Source organism: Pseudophryne corroboree, chromosome 1 (genome assembly GCF_028390025.1).
Source record: "Pseudophryne corroboree isolate aPseCor3 chromosome 1, aPseCor3.hap2, whole genome shotgun sequence".
NCBI classification, from domain to species: Eukaryota; Metazoa; Chordata; class Amphibia; order Anura; family Myobatrachidae; genus Pseudophryne; species Pseudophryne corroboree.
The window spans coordinates 482,211,875-482,236,468 of record NC_086444.1 but is presented as its reverse complement, the minus strand read 5'-3'; the positions used below and the strand labels follow the sequence as shown (position 1 = coordinate 482,236,468).

Genomic DNA, 24,594 nt, shown 5'->3' with positions numbered 1-24,594 from the left:
CGCTAAAGCTGCGCTGGTCGGGAGCTACTCTTGAAGCGCAAAGGCATCGCCGCTGTGTCCCCCTTGGTATTATTTTGTTGCCACACCCCTTCCCCATGAAGCCACGCACCTATATTTTTTGCGCGTGCCAACGGTGCGCACTTCCCCATTTTTTACACAGAGGGGGGACGCCCAAGCCCTATATTGCACACAGCGCTAAAATGTCTAGTTACGGCACTGCTCGAGACAATCCTGTCTCGGAGGTCTACAGACAATTCCTTTGGCTTCATGCTTGGTTTGTGTTCAGACATCCACTGTCAAGTGTGGCACCTTACATAGACAGGTGTGTGCCTTTCCAAAACATATCCAATCAACTGGATTTACCACAGGTGGATTTCAATTAAGCTGTAGGACAGTAGCGGATCTTGCCACGGGCAAGCAGGACTTTTGCCCGGGGCGCCGCCTTCCGGAGGGCGCAGGGCGCCATCCGGAGGGCGCCGCACCAGGGCAAGATCCGCTGCTGCTGTGTGCGCCCCGCGCTGCCCGCCTGCTGCTGCTGGCCACTGCCCCCCCGCTGCCGCTGTGAAGGGAAACTAGACGCATACGCGTCTAGTTTCCCTTCGTGGAGAGGTACTTTACTGTGCGGTGCGCGATGACGTCATCGCGCACCGCACAGCAAAGGTCCTCTTCACGAAGAGAACTAGACGCTACGCGTCTAGTTTCCCTTCGTGGAGAGGACCCTTGCTGTGCGGTGCGCGATGACGTCATCGCGCATCGCACATCATTTCAGTCTGTACAGGGGGCAATAGGGGGCCTGTACAAAGCCACGCCCCCTATTGCCGCCCGAGGCGCTCAGAGCGCCAGAACCGGCCCTGCTGTAGGAACATCTTAAGGATGATCAGTGGAAACAGGATGCTCAGTTTGGAGCTTCATGGCAAAGGTTGTAAATACTTATGTACATGTGATTTCTTAGTTTTTTATTTTTAATAAATTTGCCAAAAATCTAAAAAAACTTTTTCACGTTGTTATTATGGGCTATTGTGTGTAGAATTTTGAAGGAAAAATTATTTTTTTTCCATTGTGGAATACGGCTGTAACATAACAAAATGAGGAAAAGTGAAGCGCTGTGAATACTTTCCGAATGCACTGTATATTCTATTTTGGAAGTTGCTCTCTTCTCATTGGAAATAGCAGTCATGAGTTGGAATATAGTGTAATGCAGCGGCGGCTCCTACTTACGTTTGGTAGGGGGGCCGCCTCTACCCCTGTGCCCGGAGAGGAGACAGCCAGTCCCTGGGTTCCAGCACCTGCACAATGGATCCGGAACAGATGCAGGGACCGGCGCATGTGCTGATGCCATTGTGAGAGTGCACAAGCGCCAACCCCCATCTTCTATGGACTGCAAATACTGCAGCCCATAGAAGCTGGATTTGGCTGAACAAGAAGGCAGGGAGTGGCTTCCTATAGGAAGCCAGCTCTTAGTTTATCGTAGCCCAGTCTGGCAGTCCTGGAGGGAGGAAACAACTCCCTATGGGACTGCCTTGTGTAACTGTGACTGACAGGTAGGACTTTAATGCCACTCACAGTGAAGCCAGTGCAGTCACGGACTGCATCTGGCTTCACTGACACTGAACTGGGTGGCGGATTTTACCTGGGGGGCTGCAGTCCTGCAGCCCATAGGTAAAATCCGCCACTGGACTGTAATGGTAAATAAATCACTGGTTTGTGATTTAATACTGGTCAAATAATCACCTAATCTTCAATGTGTGCATGCTGTGTGGTTTCACAAACATTACAAACACAAATACCATGCGAGTGTGCTGACTGACTAAAGACGTATGATTTTGCAGTCTTTGACATAACTTAGGACTTCAGAATTAGTGACTTGGCAATGAATTACTTTTATGATGACATCAAAGTAAACAGAAGTCTAAGTGTCACTCACAAATAATTAATCTCTGTGAATTCTAAACTCTAGCATTTATTTCCAGCAATGAGAAACTTGCAGCAAGATGTGGCTAACTATTAGAGATGAGCGGGTTCAGATTAACTCGGTTCTTTATGCCAGATTATCGCCATTTCTTATTTTCTGGATTTTTCTTATTGGCTAACCAAAACACGTGACGTCCGATAGCCAAAAAGGAGATTCGGGTAAATCCGAGCAAAACCGAACCCGCTCATCTCTACTAACCATAACTCCCCAGAAATTCAGACCCTGTTACATTATCCCATTCTGTTATTTTCATGGTAGCACTGTGTTAAAAAGTACCACGAAACGCTATGTCCCAGGAGTGCTCAGTGGTGTTTCACAGGTCACTATCCTTCATACATATTGGATATGCACTTCGGGCTCAAATATGTGGGCTTATTCAAATTTGTTGCAAATAGACTGTACTCAGGATTCTAAACTTATGTTACTAGGCAAATATCTCGGCTATTAAGGCACGTCTTTACAGACACAGAGACAAAAAGTTATTTTTTGTCTTACTGCAAGAATTTATAATGCAGATTAATGGAGAAACAACTGTAAATAGGAGACCCTAGTTACAGTACATAAAAATAAGATTTTACTCACCGGTAAATCTATTTCTCGTAGTCCGTAGTGGATGCTGGGAACTCCGTAAGGACCATGGGGAATAGCGGGCTCCGAAGGAGGCTGGGCACTCTAGAAAGATTTATGACTACCTGGTGTGCACTGGCTCCTCCCACTATGACCCTCCTCCAAGCCTCAGTTAGGACACTGTGCCCGGACGAGCTGACATAATAAGGAAGGATTTTGAATCCCGGGTAAGACTCTTACCAGCCACACCAATCACACTGTACAACTCGTGATACAATACCCAGTTTAACAGTATGAAAACAACTGAGCCTCTCAACAGATGGCTCAACAATAACCCTTTAGTTAACAGTAACTATGTACAAGTATTGCAGACAATCCGCACTTGGGACGGGCGCCCAGCATCCACTACGGACTACGAGAAATAGATTTACCGGTGAGTAAAATCTTATTTTCTCTGACGTCCTAGTGGATGCTGGGAACTCCGTAAGGACCATGGGGATTATACCAAAGCTCCCAAACGGGCGGGAGAGTGCGGATGACTCTGCAGCACCGAATGAGAGAACTCCAGGTCCTCCTCAGCCAGGGTATCAAATTTGTAGAATTTTGCAAACGTGTTTGCCCCTGACCAAGTAGCAGCTCGGCAAAGTTGTAAAGCCGAGACCCCTCGGGCAGCCGCCCAAGATGAGCCCACCTTCCTTGTGGAATGGGCTTTTACTGATTTAGGATGCGGCAGTCCAGCCGCAGAATGCGCCTGCTGAATTGTGCTACAAATCCAGCGAGCATTACTCTGCTTAGAAGCAGGAGCACCCAGCTTGTTGGGTGCATACAGGATAAATAGCGAGTCAGTTTTCCTGACTCCAGCCGTCCTGGAAACATAAATTTTCAAGGCCCTGACTACGTCCAGTAACTTGGAGTCCTCCAAGTCCCTAGTAGCCGCAGGCACCACGATAGGTTGGTTCAAGTGAAAAGCTGACACCACCTTAGGAAGAAACTGGGGACGAGTCCTCAATTCTGCCCTATCCATATGGAAAATCAGATAAGGGCTTTTACATGATAAAGCCGCCAATTCTGACACTCGCCTGGCTGAAGCCAAGGCCAATAACATGACCACTTTCCACGTGAGATATTTTAGATCCACGGTTTTAAGTGGCTCAAACCAATGTGATTTTAAGAAACTCAACACCACGTTGAGATCCCAAGGTGCCACAGGGGGCACAAACGGGGGCTGAATATGCAGCACTCCTTTCACAAATGTCTGAACTTCAGGTACTGAAGCTAGTTCTTTTTGAAAGAAAATCGACAGAGCCGAGATCTGTACTTTAATGGAGCCTAGCTTTAGGCCCATATTCACTCCTGCTTGCAGGAAATGCAGAAATCGACCCAGCTGAAATTCCTCTGTTGGGGCCTTTTTTGCCTCGCACCATGCAACATATTTCCGCCATATGCGGTGATAATGCTTTGCTGTAACGTCTTTCCTGGCCTTAATAAGCGTAGGAATTACTTCTTCCGGAATACCCTTTTCCTTCAGGATCCGGTGTTCAACCGCCATGCCGTCAAACGCAGCCGCGGTAAGTCTTGGAACAGACAGGGCCCCTGCTGTAGCAGGTCCTGTCTGAGCGGTAGAGGCCACGGGTCCTCTGAGAGCATCTCTTGAAGTTCCGGGTACCACGCTCGTCTTGGCCAATCCGGAACCACGAGAATTGTGGTTACTCCTCGCTTTCTTATTATTCTCAACACCTTTGGTATGAGAGGCAGAGGAGGGAACACATAAACCGACTGGTACACCCACGGTGTCACTAGAGCATCCACAGCTATCGCCTGAGGGTCCCTTGACCTGGCGCAATATATTTTTAACTTTCTGTTGAGGCGGGACGCCATCATGTCCACCTGTGGTTTTTCCCAACGGTTTACCAGCATCTGGAAGACTTCTGGATGAAGTCCCCACTCTCCCGGGTGGAGGTCGTGTCTGCTGAGGAAGTCTGCTTCCCAGTTGTCCACTCCCGGAATGAACACTGCTGACAGTGCTAGTACATGATTCTCCGCCCAACGGAGAATTCTTGTGGCTTCTGCCATCGCCATCCTGCTTCTTGTGCCGCCCTGTCGATTTACATGGGCGACTGCCGTGATGTTGTCTGACTGGATCAGCACCGGCTGGTGTAGGAGCAGGGATTTTGCTTGACTTAGGGCATTGTAGATGGCCCTTAGTTCCAGAATATTTATGTGAAGGGAAGTCTCCTTACTCGACCATAGTCCTTGGAAGTTTCTTCCCTTTGTGACTGCCCCCCAGCCTCGAAGGCTGGCATCCGTGGTCACCAGGGCCCAGTCCTGTATGCCGAACCTGCGGCTCTCTAGAAGATGGGCACTCTGCAGCCACCACAGTAGAGACACCCTGGTTCTTGGAGACAGGGTTATTAAGCGATGCATCTGAAGATGCGATCCGGACCACTGGTCCAACAGGTCCCACTGAAAGATTCTGGCATGGAACCTGCCGAAGGGAATTGCTTCGTAAGAAGCCACCATCTTTCCCAGGACCCGCGTGCAGCGATGCACTGATACCTGTTTTGGTTTCAGGAGGTCTCTGACTAGAGATGACAACTCCCTGGCTTTCTCCTCCAGGAGAAACACTTTTTTCTGGACTATATCCAGAATCATACCCAGGAACAGTAGCCGTGTCGTCGGAACCAGCTGTGACTTTGGGATATTCAGAATCCAGCCGTGCTGGTGCAGCACCTCCTGAGATAGTGCTACTCCCACCAACAACTGTTCCTTGGACCTCGCTTTTATTAGGAGATCGTCCAAGTATGGGATAATTAAAACTCCCTTTTTTCGAAGGAGTATCATCATTTCTGCCATAACCTTGGTAAATACCCTCGGTGCCGTGGACAGTCCAAACGGCAGCGTCTGGAATTGGTAATGGCAATCCTGTACCACAAATCTGAGGTACTCCTGGTGAGGATGGTAAATGGGGACATGAAAGTAAGCATCCTTGATGTCCAGGGATACCATGTAATCCCCCTCGTCCAGGCTTGCAATAACCGCCCTGAGCGATTCCATCTTGAACTTGAATTTTTTTATGTATGTGTTCAAGGATTTCAAATTTAAAATGGGTCTCACCGAACCGTCCGGTTTCGGTACCACAAATAGTGTGGAATAGTAACCCCGGCCTTGTTGAAGTAGGGGTACCTTGATTATCACCTGCTGGGAATACAGCTTGTGAATAGCCGCTAGCACCGCCTCCCTGTCTGAGGGAGCAATCGGCAAGGCAGATTTTAGGAACCGATGGGGTGGAGACGCCTCAAATTCCAGTTTGTACCCCTGAGATACTATTTGAAGGATCCACGGATCCACCTGTGAGCGAGCCCACTGATCGCTGAAATTCTTGAGGCGGCCCCCCACCGTACCTGGCTCCGCCTGTGGAGCCCCACCGTCATGCGGCGGACTTGGAAGAAGAAGCGGGGGAGGACTTTTGCTCCTGGGAACCTGCTGTTTGTTGCAGCCTTTTTCCCCTACCTCTGCCTCTGGACAGAAAAGACCCGCCTTTTCCACGCCTGTTTTTCTGGGTCCGAAAGGACTGAACCTGATAAAACGGCGCCTTCTTAGGCTGTGAGGGGACATGGGGTAAAAATGCTGACTTCCCAGACGTTGCTGTGGAAACTAGGTCCGAGAGACCATCCCCAAATAATTCCTCACCCTTATATGGCAACACTTCCATGTGCCTCTTAGAATCCGCATCTCCTGTCCACTGGCGAGTCCATAAGCTTCTCCTAGCAGAAATGGACAATGCACTTACTTTAGATGCCAGTCGGCAGATTTCCCTCTGTGCATCTCTCATATATAAGACTGAGTCTTTGATATGGTCTATGGTTAGCAGGATCGTGTCCCTGTTTAATGTGTCAATATTTTCTGACAGTTTATCTGACCACGCAGCGGCAGCACTGCACATCCAAGCTGACGCAATAGCTGGCCTAAGTATAATGCCTGAGTGTGTATATACAGACTTCAGGATCGCCTCCTGCTTTCTATCAGCAGGTTCCTTGAGGGCGGCCGTATCCGGAGATGGTAGTGCCACCTTTTTAGACAAACGTGTGAGCGCTTTATCCACCTTAGGAGGTGTTTCCCAACGTGACCTATCCTCTGGCGGGAAAGGGAACGCCATTAGTACCTTCTTAGGAATTACCAATTTTTTATCAGGGAAAGCCCACGCTTCTTCACATACTTCATTTAATTCATCTGATGGGGGAAAAACTACGGGTAGTTTTTTCTCCCCAAACATAATACCCTTTTTAGTGGTACCTGTATTTATATCAGAAATGTGTAACACCTCTTTCATTGCCTCAATCATGCAGTGAATGGCCTTAGTGGGCATCAGGTTAGACTCATCGTCGTCGACACTGGTGTCAGTATCAGTGTCGACATCTGGGTCTGCAGTCTGAGGTAGCGGGCATTTTAGAGCCCCTGATGACCTGTGCGACGCCTGGACAGGCACGAGCTGAGAAGTCGGCTGTCCCACATTTGGCATGTCGTCAAATTTCTTATGTAAGGAGTCTATACGTGCACTCATTTCTTTCCATAAGGTCAACCACTCAGGTGTCTGCCCCGCAGGGGGTGACATCCCTTCTAAAGGCATCTGCTCCGTCTCCACATCATTATCCTCATCAAACATGTCGACACAGCCGTACCGACACACCGCACACACACAGGGAATGCTCCAACAGAGGACAGGACCCACAAAAGCCCTTTGGGGGGACAGAGTGAGAGTATGCCAGCACACACCAGAGCGCTATATAATGCAGGGACTAACTGAGTTATGTCCCCTATAGCTTTTTATAATTGTATACTGTGCCTAAATTTAGTGCCCCCCCCTCTCTTTTTTACCCTTTTCTGTAGTGTAGACTGCAGGGGAGAGCCAGGGAGCTTCCTTCCAGCGGAGCTGTGAGGGAAAAATGGCGCCAGTGTGCTGCAGGAGATAGCTCCGCCCCTTTTCCGCTGACTATTCTCCCGCTTTTTTCTATATTCTGGCAGGGGTATTTTCCACATATATAGCCTCTGGGGCTATATATTGTGGTATTTTTGCCAGCCAAGGTGTTATTATTGCTTCTCAGGGCGCCCCCCCCCCCCAGCGCCCTGCACCCTCAGTGACCGGAGTGTGAAGTGTGTGTGAGGAGCAATGGCGCACAGCTGCAGTGCTGTGCGCTACCTTGGTGAAGACTGATGTCTTCTGCCGCCGATTTTCCGGACCTCTTCTTGCTTCTGGCTCTGTAAGGGGGACGGCGGCGCGGCTCCGGGACCGAACACCAAGGACTGGGCCTGCGGTCGATCCCTCTGGAGCTAATGGTGTCCAGTAGCCTAAGAAGCCCAAGCTTGCTGCAAGCAGGCAGGTTCGCTTCTTCTCCCCTTAAGTCCCTCGCTGCAGTGAGCCTGTTGCCAGCAGGTCTCACTGAAAATAAAAAACCTAATTTCTATCTTTCTTTCTAAAGGCTCAGGAGAGCCCCTAGTGTGCATCCAACCTCGGCCGGGCACAAAATCTAACTAACTGAGGCTTGGAGGAGGGTCATAGTGGGAGGAGACAGTGCACACCAGGTAGTCATAAATCTTTCTAGAGTGCCCAGCCTCCTTCGGAGCCCGCTATTCCCCATGGTCCTTACGGAGTTCCAAGCATCCACTAGGACGTCAGAGAAATCAGATTTATCAGGATTAATATTGTGTTACTTATGCTGGGCATACATTAGACAATTATTGTTATACTGTACTGTGTATGTGTGTGATCAATCCAAAAACATCATTCGGAACCCAGAAATCTCACAGTGTGTGCCTGCCCAGGATATCTGATGGGTGTCAGGCTGTCAGTAAACTGTGTGACAGGCATTTGATCTATGTATCAACAGTATAGAGCGGCATTATGTATACCTCCCTATCTTCGGATCACCCTTTCTTCTGCTACCTCCATGCATGGCCGTCTTTCCAATTAGGCTTAACGGGTAGTTAATAAAAACCACAGAGAGAAGCGCTGTCACTAAAGTATTAATATATTTTATTAAAAATGACCTTATTCATATATAAAAATTATGAGAAAACCTAAACATCCTGTGACTTTAAAAAATCTTTTAGCAGCAACACATCAAAACATGTAACAATTTGTATTCCTCACTAAGGTCTCCTTTGGAACAATGTATCAATCTACCCTTTATATAATGTATAGTAACTCTTGTGATTAACAGGAATTCCTTAGAGTAAGCTCCACGCGTGGGCTGATTGAAACACTTGAAACCATATATTGGTAGAGGGTTTAAAAGTTCATCCGTGATGTATATAGGGATTATTCACATTGATGTCATCCGCTCCATTATTTGTGAAATCCCTATTTAGCTCTTATTTCTCAATAATGCCGTCCAGAATTGATCAGCTTTTCTTATGAAGCTTATAATTGCACAATAACAGATTAAGCATGTGACGCTATTTTGGAGTCTGTTATTATACTTAACCCAACTTATGCAATGGGCAACAATTGTGTTATGTCCGTAGGGCGCCGGCTGCCCGCTCTGGGACACTGCAATAGAATGTGCAGGGCTTGTGAGAAATAATAGATAAAACGCTCACAGTCTCATTCAGATCGGCATAAAAATTCAAAGACTATAATGCTCTCTCACCACTTTCCATCAAGCTTCACCTGGAGCATACTGCTAGCTGAGGACTTCTGAGGAAACAGCCCCAGGATTGAGGCTGAGAAACGCGTCAAGCAATCCGTCTGATTACATTGCCCGACATTCTGCTTGGCATCCAGCTAACCATCACGAACAGAGACTGATTTCTGCAGCACGTCCCCGACAGCATCCGCCGCTCAGCGCCTCACCCAGCATCTGTTCGGCATTTGGCTCACCGCACCAAACGGAGATTCAGCTTATGACAGCTAGCAGTATGCTCCAGGTGAAGCTTGATGGAAAGTGGTGAGAGAGCATTATAGTCTTTGAATTTTTATGCCGATCTGAATGAGACTGTGAGCGTTTTATCTATTATTTCTCACAAGCCCTGCACATTCTATTGCAGTGTCCCAGAGCGGGCAGCCGGCGCCCTACGGACATAACACAATTGTTGCCCATTGCATAAGTTGGGTTAAGTATAATAACAGACTCCAAAATAGCGTCACATGCTTAATCTGTTATTGTGCAATTATAAGCTTCATAAGAAAAGCTGATCAATTCTGGACGGCATTATTGAGAAATAAGAGCTAAATAGGGATTTCACAAATAATGGAGCGGATGACATCAATGTGAATAATCCCTATATACATCACGGATGAACTTTTAAACCCTCTACCAATATATGGTTTCAAGTGTTTCAATCAGCCCACGCGTGGAGCTTACTCTAAGGAATTCCTGTTAATCACAAGAGTTACTATACATTATATAAAGGGTAGATTGATACATTGTTCCAAAGGAGACCTTAGTGAGGAATACAAATTGTTACATGTTTTGATGTGTTGCTGCTAAAAGATTTTTTAAAGTCACAGGATGTTTAGGTTTTCTCATAATTTTTATATATGAATAAGGTCATTTTTAATAAAATATATTAATACTTTAGTGACAGCGCTTCTCTCTGTGGTTTTTATTAATTTTTGTTTTTTGAGGCTCAGCACCTCAAATAAGTGAAGCTGCAGTCAGTATTAATATCATCAGTGTCTCATAGCCAGTACACCAGCGCCTACTTATATTTCTTTGTAGATTTTTTCTTAACGGGTAGTTGCCTAAGAGTCCTAGGAGTCTAAGGGCCCTAGTCTGATAGCTGAGGCTCCCCTCTTTTCAGGGGTACCAAATTTGTGAAAATCGACCCAGAGGAACCAGAGATATCAGACTTCAAAGCAGCAATCCCCGTCCGAGCTCGTTAACTGCTCAGATAGCATTCTGTCCAACATAGAATTTTTATGAGGGTATAATCCAAAAGCTGGGACTCTCCCTTTTCAATGGACAGCCTGTCTCTATTATGCCCAGAAATAGAGATATTAGCCTTCCAGCAGCTGGTCCCAGTTCCAGCCTGCACACACCTCGGATACGGTTTTATATTTTTGTTGGTTGATTGCATTCAGGAGCCACAGCAGATTCCCAAAATCCAAATGGGACTCTATTTTTTTTTATCCCATCGAATGCCAAGAAATCCACTCCCGGAAACCAGAGATATCCGTGGTCAAACAAGCTGCTCTCCCACCAGAAAATGATGAATATTAAGCCCACCCTATCCACCCCTCCCACACATATTAAACACCCCCTACCACCCTGAAAGTCATAAAGTCATGTACCTCGACCCCTTGGTTCAGCCCAATGTCCCCCTTATACAATTTAGTGTTCTCCCTCTTGCCCCATCTCATTTACCATCCTCCCTCCCCTCCCCATGCGTGCAGTAAAGAAGTCATTAGCAGAAATTACTGCTCCAGGGTTATGCATGCAGAGCGGAAGATAGAACACCCCCTATGGCCTGCGGGACATCACAGCCGCCGACAGGTACTCCTCATCCCCATGGGTGGTCTTCAGTTTGCCAGCGGCCGGGCTCCCAACGACCAGCATATCGATGCCGGAATCCCGACCGCCGGCATACCAACAGCTTTTCTCCCTCTTGGGGGTCCACGACCCCCCTGAAGGGAAAATAGATAGCGTAGCGTGCGTGGCGCGCCACCGTGCCCGCAGCGTGGCGAGCGCAGCAAGCCCGCAAGGGGCTCATTTGCGCTTGCCCAGCTGTCGGTACGCCAGCAGTCGGGATTCCGGCGCCGGTAGGCTGGCCACCGGGAGCCCGACCGCCAGGATAACATACTACACCCCATCCCCATGATGGGTAGGGGCCCCAGTGATTTGCTTTGCCCAGGGGGCTGTTAAGACGGCCCTGCCTCCATGTCTTACTTAACCTGTTTGTTTTCATTTTCTTGAATGGTTACTACAATACCAGAATGTTTGCCATTTGGGGACTGGATGTGCTATTGTAACTGTGCTACAGATGTGTCCTTAAACCTCTTCGCTGCAGCTGCGCCAAACATCCCATCATGCAATGCCAGGATCCATGAGACTCTGCTAGCATCAATTGTCTATTTTCCTAAAAATGCATCTTAGTTGCAATGCAACTAGGAGACTGCACAAATTACTTTGATATGCAACACTTGTATATATGTGTGAGACTGACTCTGTTACTCTGTATACAAAGTGTTACAATGCAGCGCCCGTGGCTTTTTTCCATTTCAAGTTCCTTTGTGCTTCATATACAGACTTCGTCGCACACAGATATACAAGTGTATCAAATTAATCAGCAGTCTCCTCGTGCATTCTAGTTGCATTGTATTTACACTAAGATGTATTTTCGGCCAAGACGCCTGACGCTAGCAGAGTTGTGTGGGACCTGTCAGCTTACGATATGTGGCGTCCTGCTGCTAGATATATGTGGCGTCCTGCTGCTAGATGTATGTGGACACATCTGTACAAAACAATTTATACTCCCTGAATACTATCTGATGTACATAGGATGATATCCTATTAGCAATGTTAATTTTTCGTCCCGAAAAAAATGGCTACTATCATGATTTTAACCCGATGGTCAATGGCTATTCAATTATACCCTGTTTTTTTCGGATGAAAAATGGCCTGTTTTTGACCAAAAAGACATGGGATCGGGGTTAAGTTCCCAGACCAATGTGTTATCGCAGCTCTGAGAGCAGGTTTTATTGGATTACACTCTGTGGGCCAGAGGCACGCAAAGCATAACCCCCGATAAGTGCAGGGTATCAGGGCTAATTGGAAAGCCCCTGGCGAAACAATTAGCTGTGGAAAACTGCGGCTAATTAAATATATCGCCCATAGACTTTGTCAAATCTGATTGTTTTTGTTTGGATTTTCTTTTGGTTATCTTTTTTAAATGTAACAAACTTTTTCTCTTTTTTTTAAAGACTTAGGGGTATACTCAATAAAAGTCGGGTCCATTCAGACATGCAGTTGTCGGAATGGACCCGACAACCCCTATTCAAAAGTGCGGGCAAATCCGACTGTCGGATTTGGCCGCTCCCGTTGTCATGGCCTGCTGAAGCTGTCAGCGGCGCCTGGAGGAGGGAGCTGTTTGCGGCGCCGGGAGGAGGTGTAGGCGGCCCGCCGGGGGGGAGGGAACGGCAGCCGGCTGGGAGGAGGTGCAGGTGTGGGCGGCCAAACGGGGGGAGAAGGTGGGGAGGCTGCGCGTCGGGAGGAAGATGAGGGCAGCTCACCGGGAGGTGTTGGGCACAGATCGCCGGGAGGAATTAAAAGGCGGCCAGACGGTGGAGACAGCGGTGGAGAGGAGGAGACGGGGGACCAGCGGCTGCAGCAGCGGAGGCTCACGGCAGCGTCCACCCGGCTCCAGCAAGCGGGACCTCGCTTGCTGAAGCCGGGTGGATGCTGCCGCTGGGTCCCTGCTCTCCCCGCTGATCCCCCGTCTCCTGCTCTCAACTCAATCATCTCAATCCGACTTTTTTTAAAGTCGGATTGAGATTGTCGGAAACGGGGCTAAAACCTGTGGGGTTTGTCCCCGTTTCCGACAATACACGCTGATCGGCGGCTAAAGCCGCGATCAGCGTGCATTCCGGAATAAACAGGGCCGTAATGAATAGGTCGGAACCCCTTCCGACCTAAAACTGTCGGAAGCTGCCGTCTTTCCGACAAGACGGCAGCTTCCGTCATTTATTGAATATACCCCTTAGTGGGGTATCCAATTAGCTCCGATATTTCGCACCTATCCTATTCCAAAATGGCGATAACAGGATACACACGATAATTCTGGACGGCAAAACCAGAGGTAAGTATAGGAAAAAATTGAGAAATCTGCCTTTACCCCCAAAAAAGCCAAACTAATCTAGGAAAACATTATAGAAGTCTATTAGTAGTCATAAAAAAAATTATTTGATGTAATTAAATTGAGTCAAATGACTGTTATATGTATTTATTTATTTTTTTTACAAATGTGAAAAAATGATAGAAAGCAATTTTTTCAGTAAAATAAGTGCTCTCATTAAATTAGGGGTACATAAAAATGGGTATAAGTATATATTTGGGTTATTTTGGAAATTGACCGATTACTCCCAGCTCCAAGTCTAAAAATACTTGTCCCACTCATAAAGCACCCCAATATACCTGTCCCATACCTTGTACCCCGATTTCCATCGCTTTGCATAATTCTGACGGCAAAAATGGCTTGTCATTATTGGTCAATTAAAAATAATTAAAAACATCTAAGTGCCTAATTAGTCATTCAGGGGGGTATCCCAAAGGTTTTGAACCAAATCCCGATATTTTTACCTTACAATAGAGATTTTGCAATACTTATCACCTGCTCATTGATGTTGAAGACAAATTTGAATTAAACCCTATCGAGACTTTTCACCAATAACTCTTTGCAGCTAATTGGATATTGAGGTATCGCAAATGCAATCAAATATTGCAAAACTGCCTTATCTGGCTAATTAGATACCCCCCTGAGGGCGAGATGTATCAATCCTTGGAGAGATAAAGTACTAACCAATCAGCTTCTAACTGTCATTTTACAGGTTGTGTTTACAAAAATTACAAGAGCTGATTAGTTGGGACTCTCTCTCTCCAAGCTTTGAAACATCTGTCTTCTAAATGATAATGTCAATACCAATGACCAGTTCATAATGGTTCTGTATACCCTATAATGGGCTCCATTTAATTGCAGTTAAACTGTGTAATGAAATATATCAGATTGTAGTGTATTAAAAGAGGCAGTGGGGCTTTCTACAGGCTCATCACATTTATATAATCTTGTTTAAGGAAAAGAGCCAAGAAATATACAGTCTGCTCAGTACATGATCATTTCTGATTGGTAGGGATTGGGTTTTGGGGTGTGGGGAACATGTTTTACATGTTTTGTTGAAAAACAGGTATAAATAAAAAAGGATACTCCATTTTAATAAACACCGACTTTCACCAGCAATTATGAGAATTAAGCAAACAAGTCTGCCATCATAACATATAATGAAAACCACACAGGTATTCATGATACTTTGTATCGCCATCTAAACGTGATACTATCAAAGCTACAGTACAGTACATCTGATTCTCTCAATTTTGATTACTGCCACAGACATTATGGTAAATCTGTAATGAATCAGATACGTAAAGACGGGCATACACGGACATAGAAAAATCATGTCAGACCGACAGCCTGACACCCATCAGATATCATGGGCATACACTGATAAGTGCTAGGTCAGGTGATAACGCACCAGCCAATCAGCTCCAACATGTAAATTTACAGTTAGGAACTGATTGGCTGGTGCATTCTCACCTTCCACTTATCATTGCTTTATCACTTCTCCAGGCTTAATATATCTCCCAGTGTATGGCCACACAATATCTGGGTTCCTCCCATTGGGAGGAGACATTCCCCAATTCCCTACCTGTGAAGGAACAGGGGAAACATTAGTTAGTCGGCCGCATCAGTGATTATACTGCCTGGTCACATCAGACTTGCATGCTGGACAATTCGTCATTTCCGACCGATCGATATTTCCAGATCAGTCGCGCACATACTCTGCACAATTATCTGGGCGATGTGTCAATATCATGTAGATCGCCCAGATGATAGTATAACGAATGCCTAGGATAAATAAATAAAGTACTTCACAAGTAGTTGTTCTGACAAACTGCTGTGAGCTTTTTCACTTGTTATCCAATTTATCCAGTTATTTACATAAGACATTCAGTATGGGGGACATTCATTCCTTGCAATCATTTGCTTTATAGCCATGAATATAAACATGTATGCTCAAATTTACCAAGTAATTTCTTTTATTTCAATGGTATTTTTGTACAATTTAAAGTATCATCAGAATATGTAGTTTAATTTAAAAAAAAAAATTTAGCTGAAAAGAGCTTCTGCTTCTGGTCAGTTCCATAAAGTATGCAGGGCCACCGTGAGCGGCCAGAGTACTAGGGTGGCTTGGCCAAATATCTGGATGTGTGTCCACACCCCCTCACAAAGAATTTAGTGGGCCTCGGCAGCTGCACAGGGTCCTTATCAGCAGTGCTGAGAAGTGGGAAAATGTCCCCATTAGCAGATGATTCAGGGCCCTACAACAAGTCCAGGCCCAAGTAATTAGTACCCACTTCACCCCCCCTCCCCCCTCCCTTGGCACCTCTGCAAGTGGGTACTACAACTCTCTCTTCCAGACAGCCAAGGACACAACATGAGGCAAAGGACCTTATTCAGAATTAGGAGTAAGAATTAAAAAAAAAATAATAATTTGGAAAACCTATGTCGCACCGAAGGTGGAGCTGATCTACAATTTGCAGAGGTTTATAGCTGAGAGAGGTGTGTCCTAGCTTAAGTCTAAATTTTGGTGTGAAAACACAGATAAACAGGGGAATATTCAATTAAGTGCTGTTTTTTCGACGGCACAAATTTGACATAGAACATTAAACTGCGAACGTTTTCGCCCATTTTTTAATCCATTTTCACCCATGCCGTTTCACTTTTTTTTTTGGATCGAATCTGCATGGGCGAAAACTGCGCCAAAAACGAGCCTGCGAATTCGCCAAAACACGTGTATTTGGGCGAATTCACTGATACACATGGTTTTCGCCAGTGCGAGATGTTTCGACCAGTCAAAAAAAACAGATGGGTAAATACGACCAAAAAATGGGCGAAAAGTGGACTTTTTTTGACTGGTCGAAAAAACAGCACTAATTTAAAAAAAACACAGTGGTTGTTCATTACATGCAAAAATACCAAATTTTCCCTGCACGCAAAAAATAAATGCATTTGCACTCCTTGTATTGCAACAAAGTCTATCCCAGAAGCAAATGATTCCTTTTTATGCCCAAAATATGGAATTCTAGAAGGTACAAGGTAGAACTGATGTAATATTTTAGAACTGTACTCAAATGCAAGAATATTAATACAACTGAATTTGCAATGGAATTCGATCCCTTTCTCCTCCTCTCCGGTCCTGTCCTGGCCATGCCTTCTGCAAATGTATTCTGAATAGTTCTGAGTTAGAGACAGAATATATTAAGAAAAGGGCAATGTGAGAGAGGGCTCTCCAAACGGGTTGGGTATGCGTGACCAGCGGTGGACACCCACGAGTTAGAATAGTCCCTGTTGGTCGGCATGCCGACCGGCGGGATTGTTAGATGCCGGGATTCCGGCGTCGGTATTATGATCAATGGTCTCCTAACCGCTGGTCACATAAACGTAAGCCCTCCAAACATCCATCAAAAGGTAGTGAGATACATTAGTGATAATTAGTTCAACTAAATAAATGCTTTACCTGTAAAAAGCAAAAATAAGATTTTAATTACCTACCGGTAAATCCTTTTCTCGTAGTCCGTAGAGGATACTGGTGTCCATATTAGTACCATGGGGTATAGACGTGTCCACTAGGAGCCATGGGCACTTTAAGAAATAGATAGTGTGGGCTGGCTCCTCCCTCTATGCCCCTCCTACCAGACTCAGTCTAGGAAACTGTGCCCGAGGAGACAGACATGCTTTGAGAGAAGGATATAAAAGGATAGTGGTGAGATTCCGAACCAGCACACACAAACTAGAGGAAAGCCATGCTAACCAATCTTTAAACCAGGAACAGCAACCGCTGAACCAACAATACTTCACCAAGTAACAGTGCAGGAAGAAACGAAGCACTGGGTGGGGGGCGCCCAGTATCCTCTACGGACTACGAGAAAAGGATTTACAAGTAGGTAATTAAAATCCTATATTCTCTTACGCCCTAGGGAATACTGGGGTCCACATTAGTACCATGGGGATGTACCAAAGCTCCCAAACCGGGTGGGAGAGTGCTGAGGTTCCTGCAGAACTGATTGACCAAACTGAAGGTCCTCAGAGGCCAAAGTATCAAACTTGTAAAACGTGTTCGAACCTGACCAAGTAGCTGCTCGGCAGAGCTGTAAAGCCTAGACACCCCGGGCAGCCGCCCAGGAAGAACCCACCGATCTAGTAAAGTGGGCCTGTACAGATTTTGGACACAGCAATCCTGCCGTGGAATAAGCATGCTCGATAGTAAGCCTGATCCAGCGTGCAATTGTCTGCTTTGAAGCAGGACACCCAATTTTATTGGGATCATAGAGAACAAACAGCGAGTCAGAATTTCTGTGACGAGCTGTCCTCTTCACATTGATCTTCAAAGCCCTCACAACATCCAAGGACTTTGAAGTAGCAGAGGTGTCGGTAACCACCGGAACCACAATAGGTTGGTTGATATGAAATGCAGACACCACCTTTGGAAGAAATTGCTGCCGAGTTCTGAGTTCAGGCCTATCTTCATGAAAAATGAAATAGGGGCTTTTGTGAGACAACGGCCCCAGCTCCAACACACACCTCGCAGAAGCCAAGGCCAACAGTGTGACAGCCGTCCACATAAGAAACATGACGTCAACGTCCTCTAAAGGCTCAAACCATTCCGATTGCAGGACCTGCAACACCACGTTGAGATCCCAAGGTACCGTAGGAGGTACAAAAGGGCGATTGGATGTGTAGAACCCCCTTCAAAAATGTCTGAACCTCAGGGAGAGAAGCCAATTGTTTCTGGAAGAAATTGGATAAGGTCAAAATCTGGACTTTTATGGAGCCCAAACGTAGGCCCACATCCACACCTGACTGCAGAATAAGGAGAAAACATCCCAGTTGAAATTCCACTACAGGAAATTTCCTGTACTCACACCAAGAGACGTATTTTTCACAAATACGGTGGTAATGTTTAGATGTTACCCCCCCCTTTCTGGCTTGGATCAGGGTTGGAATAACCCTAGCCGGGATCCCTTTCCGGGCTAGAATTTGACGCTCAACCTCCATGGCCATCAAACGTAGCCATAGTAAGTCTTGATAGACAAACTGCCCCTTTTGGAGAAGGTCCTCGCGAAGAGGTAGGAGCACCTCCAGTAGATCCACATACCAGGCCCTTCTTGGCCAGTCCGTGGAGTCACCAGAGCGTCCACCGCCACTGCTTGCGGGTCCCTCGACCTGGAACAATACCGCTTGAACTACTTGTTGAGATGAGAGGCCATCATGTCAATTTGTGGCATTCCCCACAGACATGTCAAGCACCCGAACACCTCCGGGTGAGGACCCCACTCTCCAGGGTGGAAGCCGTGTCTGCTGAGGAAGTCTGCTTCCCAGTTGTCTACTCCAGGAATGAAGATCGGGGACAACGCCACAGCGTGTCTTTCTTCCCAGAGGAGAATCCTGGTTACCTCTGACATTGCTGCCCTGCTCTTCGTTCCGCCTTGTCGGTTTATGTACGTTACCACTGTCACATTGTCCGACTGAATCTGAATGGCTTGATTTTGAAGAAGATGCGACGCCTGTATAAGGGCATTGTATATGTCCCTTAGTTCCAGAATGTTGATTGGAAGAATGGGTTCCTGACTTGACCATTTTCCTTGGAACTATTCCCCTTGGGTGACTGCTCTGAGGCTTGCGTCCGTGGTTAGCAAAATACAATTTTGAATCCCAAACCTTCGGCCCTCTGTCAGGTGAGAAGTCTGAAGCCACCACAGAAGAGAAATCTTGGCTTTTGGTGACAGACGGAGCCTCTGGTGCATGTGAAAATGTGATGCGGACCATTTGTCCAACAGATCCATCTGGAAGAGTCTTGCGAGAAACCATCCATACTGCAACGCCTCGTAAGTGGCTACCATCTTTCCCAGAAGAGGAAAGCATAGATGCACCGATGTCCGGGTTTGTCTTAGAACATCCCACACCATCGACTAGATCACCAATGCTTTTTCCAATGGAAGGAATACCTTCTGCGCCTCCGTATCCAATATCATCCTTAGGAACGGAAGCCTCCGTGTTGGGTTCCAGATGAGATTTTGGTAGGTTCAAAATCCACCCGAGATCCTGTAGTCGGGTTGAGAGGGTAATGTTGACTAACAACCTCTCCCTGGATAGTGCTTTTAGCAGCAGACCATCCAGGTAAGGTATTATGTTCACTCCCTGTTTGCGGAGGAGAAACAACATCTCTGCCATTACCTTGGTGAACATTATCGGTGCCGTAGAGAGGCCAAATGGCAGGGCCTGGAACTGGTAGTGACACTCCTGTAATGCAAACCCTTAGATAATCCTGATGAGGCGGCCAAATCGGAATATGAAGGTACACATCCTTGATATCCAGAGACACCAAGAATTCCCCCACCTCCAGACCTGAGATCCCCGCTCTCAGAGATTCCATCTTGAACTTGAACACCCGTAAGTACAGGTTCAACGACTTGAGATTTAAAATGGGCCTTACCGAACCGTCCGGTTTCGGAACTACAAACAGGTTGGACTAATAACCCTGGTTTTGCAGCTGAAGTGGAAGTGGAACAATGACCTGAGTCATCTGAGACCAGTTTCTGAATTGCTTCTTGTAAAGTCATACTTGCTTCTTGAGAAGCTGGTAAGCCTGATTTGAAGAATCTGTGAGGTGGGAGTTCCTGAAACTCCAGTCTGTAGCCCTGGGCTATATGATCTTTGACACAGGGATCCTGGCATGACGATGCCCAAATGTGACTGAAGAATCTCAAACAGGCTCCCACTTGCCTGTCTTCCAGGCTGTGCGGTCCACCGTCATGCCGAAGGCTTAGAGGAAGCAGAACCGGGGTTATGTTCCTGTGAACCTGCAGTTGCTGGTTTTCTGGGTTTACCTCTATTGCATTTGAAGTCCGTAGAAGAACCTTTGGTTTTGTTTTTAAACTTCGCTGTCCGAAAGGACTGCACAGTTGAAGCAGTGTAGGATTTTCTAGCCGGGGAGCTGCGGAAGGAAGGTATGTAGACTTACCCGCAGTAGCCTTGGATATCCACGTATCCAGTTCATATCCAAAAAGGGCTTCACCTGTGAAAGGTAGTCTTTCCATGCCTTTCCTGGAATCCACAGTCCACTGGCGTAGCCACAAGCCCCTGCGTGCTGACACTGCCATGGCAGTGATGCGTGCATTGAGTAAACCAATTTCCTTTATGGCCTCCGCCATAAAGTTAGCAGAATCCTGAATATGCTGTAGGAGTAAAATGATCTCCCCCCTGGATAAGGAATCAATCCGTTAATTAGATTACCTGACCATTTAGCAATGGCCCTAGAGATCCATGCACAAGCTATACTGGGTCTCTGGGCCACCCCCGCAGCTGTGTACAGAGATTTGAGAGTGGTTTCAATCTTGCAGTCTGCAGCATCCTTCAAGGAAGCTGCCCCAGGGACAGGTAAAACTATCTTACGTGACAGCCTAGAGGCCGATGCGTCAACGGTGGGTTTTCCCATTTTTTCCCTGTCATCCTGAGGAAACGGGAAGGAGGTGGGTAACAGTTTTGGGACCTGAAACTTCTTGTCAGGATTTACCCAAGTTACTTCAAATAGGGAATTTAATTCCTAAGATACAGGGAAAGTAGCTGAGGATGTCCTTTTTACATTAAAATAAGATTCCTCCTCGTCCTCTGATTCCTTATCAGGGATGTGCACAACATCTCTAATAGCTTCTATCAGGGCCTGTGATAAAGCTGCATCCCCCCCTCCCGAGTCCACCTCACCTTCCTCCGGGTCTGATACATCATCATCATCAGGCTGCATGATTTGGGCCAGAGTGCGCTTCTGTGCACAAATGTTAGGGGTCTGAGACGCTGGAATGACCACTGAATCTCTAATCATCAGGTCATCAACAGATTGCCTTAAGTATTGCGTCTCCTTCTCATTTTGGGACAATTTATTTGAAATATTTGAAATCATCCCTTTTAATGAATCTAACCATACTGGTTCAGATTCACTAGCCTGAGAATGTGTACTATCCTGAGTACACGGCAGTGGTCCCCCAAATTGAAAAAAACACTCTGCTGTGCACGATACACACCTCCTTTGACATAGTAAATGCAAAAGAATACACACACACACACACACACACAGGAAAATAGGGTAAAACAGAGTTAGCCCACACAGAGCCTTCTAGGGAGACACAGAGTATAATGGAGCCAGCCACACAGCGCCCCTATAGCTAAAGTACAAGTTTAGCTGGGTCGCAAACTAAGTGCCCTAAATAGGGTTTACTATACCAAATATTGCTTTCCCCCTTCCTATGACCCCCTGGTACCGCTGAGGTGCTCTGGAGTCTTTGTGGAGGAGCTGCGCTTACCTGACAGTCTGCCTGTGGATAGCTGCAGAGGGAAAATGGCGCTGGTGAGCTGCTGGATCCGCTCATAGTGAAGGCCCATCCACTTAATGGAGCGCGGTCTTCCTGTTTTTTTTATACTGGCTGAGGTAATTTCTGTTCTACAGTGGGTTAAAACCCCTGTAGAATTTGTGCCAGTGTGGGTATATGTGTATTGTGGCTTCAGCTCGCTCCTCACAGCGGAACACACAGCATCCTGTTTGCCTCTGGAGCCGAAGCCTGCTTTTCAGCGCTGCGCTCCTACCTCTTGTGCCGCCATGACAGCTGGCAACCCGCTAACTGGTACGTCGGCCACCTACTCACCACTCTTCTTACTTCTGGCTCTGTTAGAGGAGGCGGCGTGCTGCGGGTCTGTATGCTCGCCGTGGTGGGGCTTGCGAATAGGACCCTCTCAGGAGCTCAGTATCCTGTCAGCGGGGCTCGGGACCATTAACCCTAGGGAGGTTGGGCTGTTGCCCCACCTAAGTCCAATGAAGCAGGCAGTCTGGACCTGCCTAAAAACAATAAAAAGGAAAATAAATGCAGAAAACTCTTCAGGAGTTTCCCAAGCGTGACCGACTCCTCCGGGCACATTTTCTAAACTGAGTCTGGTAGGAGGGGCATAGAGGGAGCCCACACTATCAATTTCTTAAAAGTACCAAATGGCTCCTAGTGGACCCTTCTACACCCCATGGTACTAATGTGGACCCCAGCATCCTCTCGGACGCAAGATAAATCTCCTTGCTATGGATATCGCATCATGAACTTGTCAGAATGTTTTAGGTCTCAATGTTATTCAATACATTAAACTAGCACACAAATCAGTTTAGCATTCCATTCAAAAGGACTGCTGTTTTATCAATAATTGCTAGTATAATTCTACCTTGGGTTTGTGCCAAGTGCAGGATTTTTGCAGTGACAAATCTTGCATTATCTGGATCTAAGGCTGTTGATTCAGTGTTGATTTTTTCCAGCTGCGATAGGAGAGTCACAATCCGAGAATTGTTTGAAGGGCTGCAAAAAAACAATGAAGAACCAATTTATAAAAACAGGATTTGTGTATTAGTACAATACACTATGACAGAGATAGGTATCATGTGACACTACACACTTTAGCATGCCTGAACAGCACAATTGTGAATTGTGTCTCGGCATACTGGTATGTGTAGTTCAGCTGTTGACGACAGAGAGAGACCTTTTTGACAATGTCAGTAAACATTTAGCCCCTGCACAGGAATCAATGTACTTGATGAGGACAGAGTGTAATAATAAACTATAAGGATCTCGGAAGCCATTAAGGGTTGGACAAAAAAAAATTAAAAAAAAAGGGAAATAGAGGATTATATTTTAGGAAGCTAGCACAAATCTTTTCAACAGGCAGATTCCAAGAATCAGCTCTTGTTGATATGTACAGATGTTTTAAATGACATTTTGAGATAGTTTATGGTCAATGATGGGAATTTCCTTTAAATAAACATAAAGGGTTAGTACAACATTTCAACCTTTATATTCCCCTCCTAAAATATACTCCCTTATTACGGACATTATGAGAATAAGCTGACCTCAGCGGGTTTTAAAATAAGCTTTGACTAGGGACATTTATTTGATTTATACGTAAGCCAATCGAATGTCAGTGCTAAAAAAACTAGTGTATTTAAAAGAAATCAATTTGTAGCACTTTAATTGCATGCAGGTGACCTCTAAAGACAACTCTGCTTCAGGGTTTGTGTGCGTTTCTTAGGAAAGGTAATAATTGTTCTACATTTGCTATAAAATTACTGAATACTATGACATATGGCTGACAGTGATATAGGGGTATATTCAATAAGTGTCGGATCCATTCCAACATGCATATGTTGATGCAGCTACTCTTTCACTTGCAGGCTTGCGATCCCAGCCGGAGAGGGCCGCGTGGCCGAGGCCTAGTGTCACAGCAGCAGGTCAGTATCCTGGTTGGGGCAGCGAGGTAAGAGACGGGCGGCAGGGGGGAGCTGCCAGGGTCTGCGCCGGTGATGTCTGCGGCCGAGGGGAGGGAGGCGCTGCAGGGAGAGACGTGCCTGGCCAGGTGACGGCCAGGCAAGGTACTTCTCATCCCCGTAGCCCGCCGCACCACTCCCCGTCTCCTCTCCTCAATCAGACTTGTTTTCAAGTCGGATTGAGTTTGTCAGAAAGGGGGCCAAAGCCTGTCAGATTTGGCCCCATTTCTGATAAAAGCACGCGGATCAGCGGCTATTCCACCGATCCACGTGTTTTCCGACAATTCAGGAATTCATTTTGAATAGGTAGGAACCCTTTCCAACCGAAATCTGTCGGAAGCTGCCGTCTTTCTAACAAGACGGCAGCTTCTGACAGCTATTGAATACACCCCATAATCATCAAACTGCTGAACCACCATACCAGTTATGTGAATGGGGATATTGCCATTCTAGAAGACACTACAGTCATGCCACAGGTCATAATTTTCAACAGATCAGGTGATCAGCTACTGCAGAAATGTTTTTTTTTTGCATTTCCATATAATGAACAGATTTCACAATCCTGTTTCGAGAATCTACATCCACTCAAGTATTTCCATCAGAGATCCATGGTGACATCACCTTAGACCAGTGGTTCTCATACTGTGTACCGTGGCACCCTGGGGTGCCTCAGTGCAATTGCATGGGAGCCTTGGATTGGGTGTGGTATGTTAGATAGACTGGACTTAGGGCTACAGTGTCTAGGTCGACCATTATTGTTCGACAGTAAGTAGGTCGACATGGTTTCTAGGTCAACAGGGACTCTAGGTCGACATGAAAATACATTGACATTATTTTTTTTTTTTTTTAAATTGGTAACGTTTTCTTTGTAGAGTGACCGGGAACCCCAATTAGTGCACCCTGTCCCCTCGCATGGCTCGCGACTTCGGGCAAAGTG

The 24,594-nt window shown here is 46.4% G+C and overlaps 1 protein-coding gene across 3 annotated transcripts in view; it reads right to left on the bottom strand.

Moving 5' to 3' along the window:
• The window catches only part of AGTPBP1 (ATP/GTP binding carboxypeptidase 1), a 455,468-nt gene that overhangs the window by 307,444 nt on the left and 123,430 nt on the right, over positions 1–24,594 (bottom strand). For all 3 annotated transcript variants that reach the window (XM_063913782.1, XM_063913781.1, XM_063913783.1), the window contains exon 3: positions 22,565–22,695. In XM_063913782.1, the coding sequence (XP_063769852.1) occupies positions 22,565–22,695 (131 nt within the window). The remainder of the gene's footprint in view (positions 1–22,564; positions 22,696–24,594) is intronic.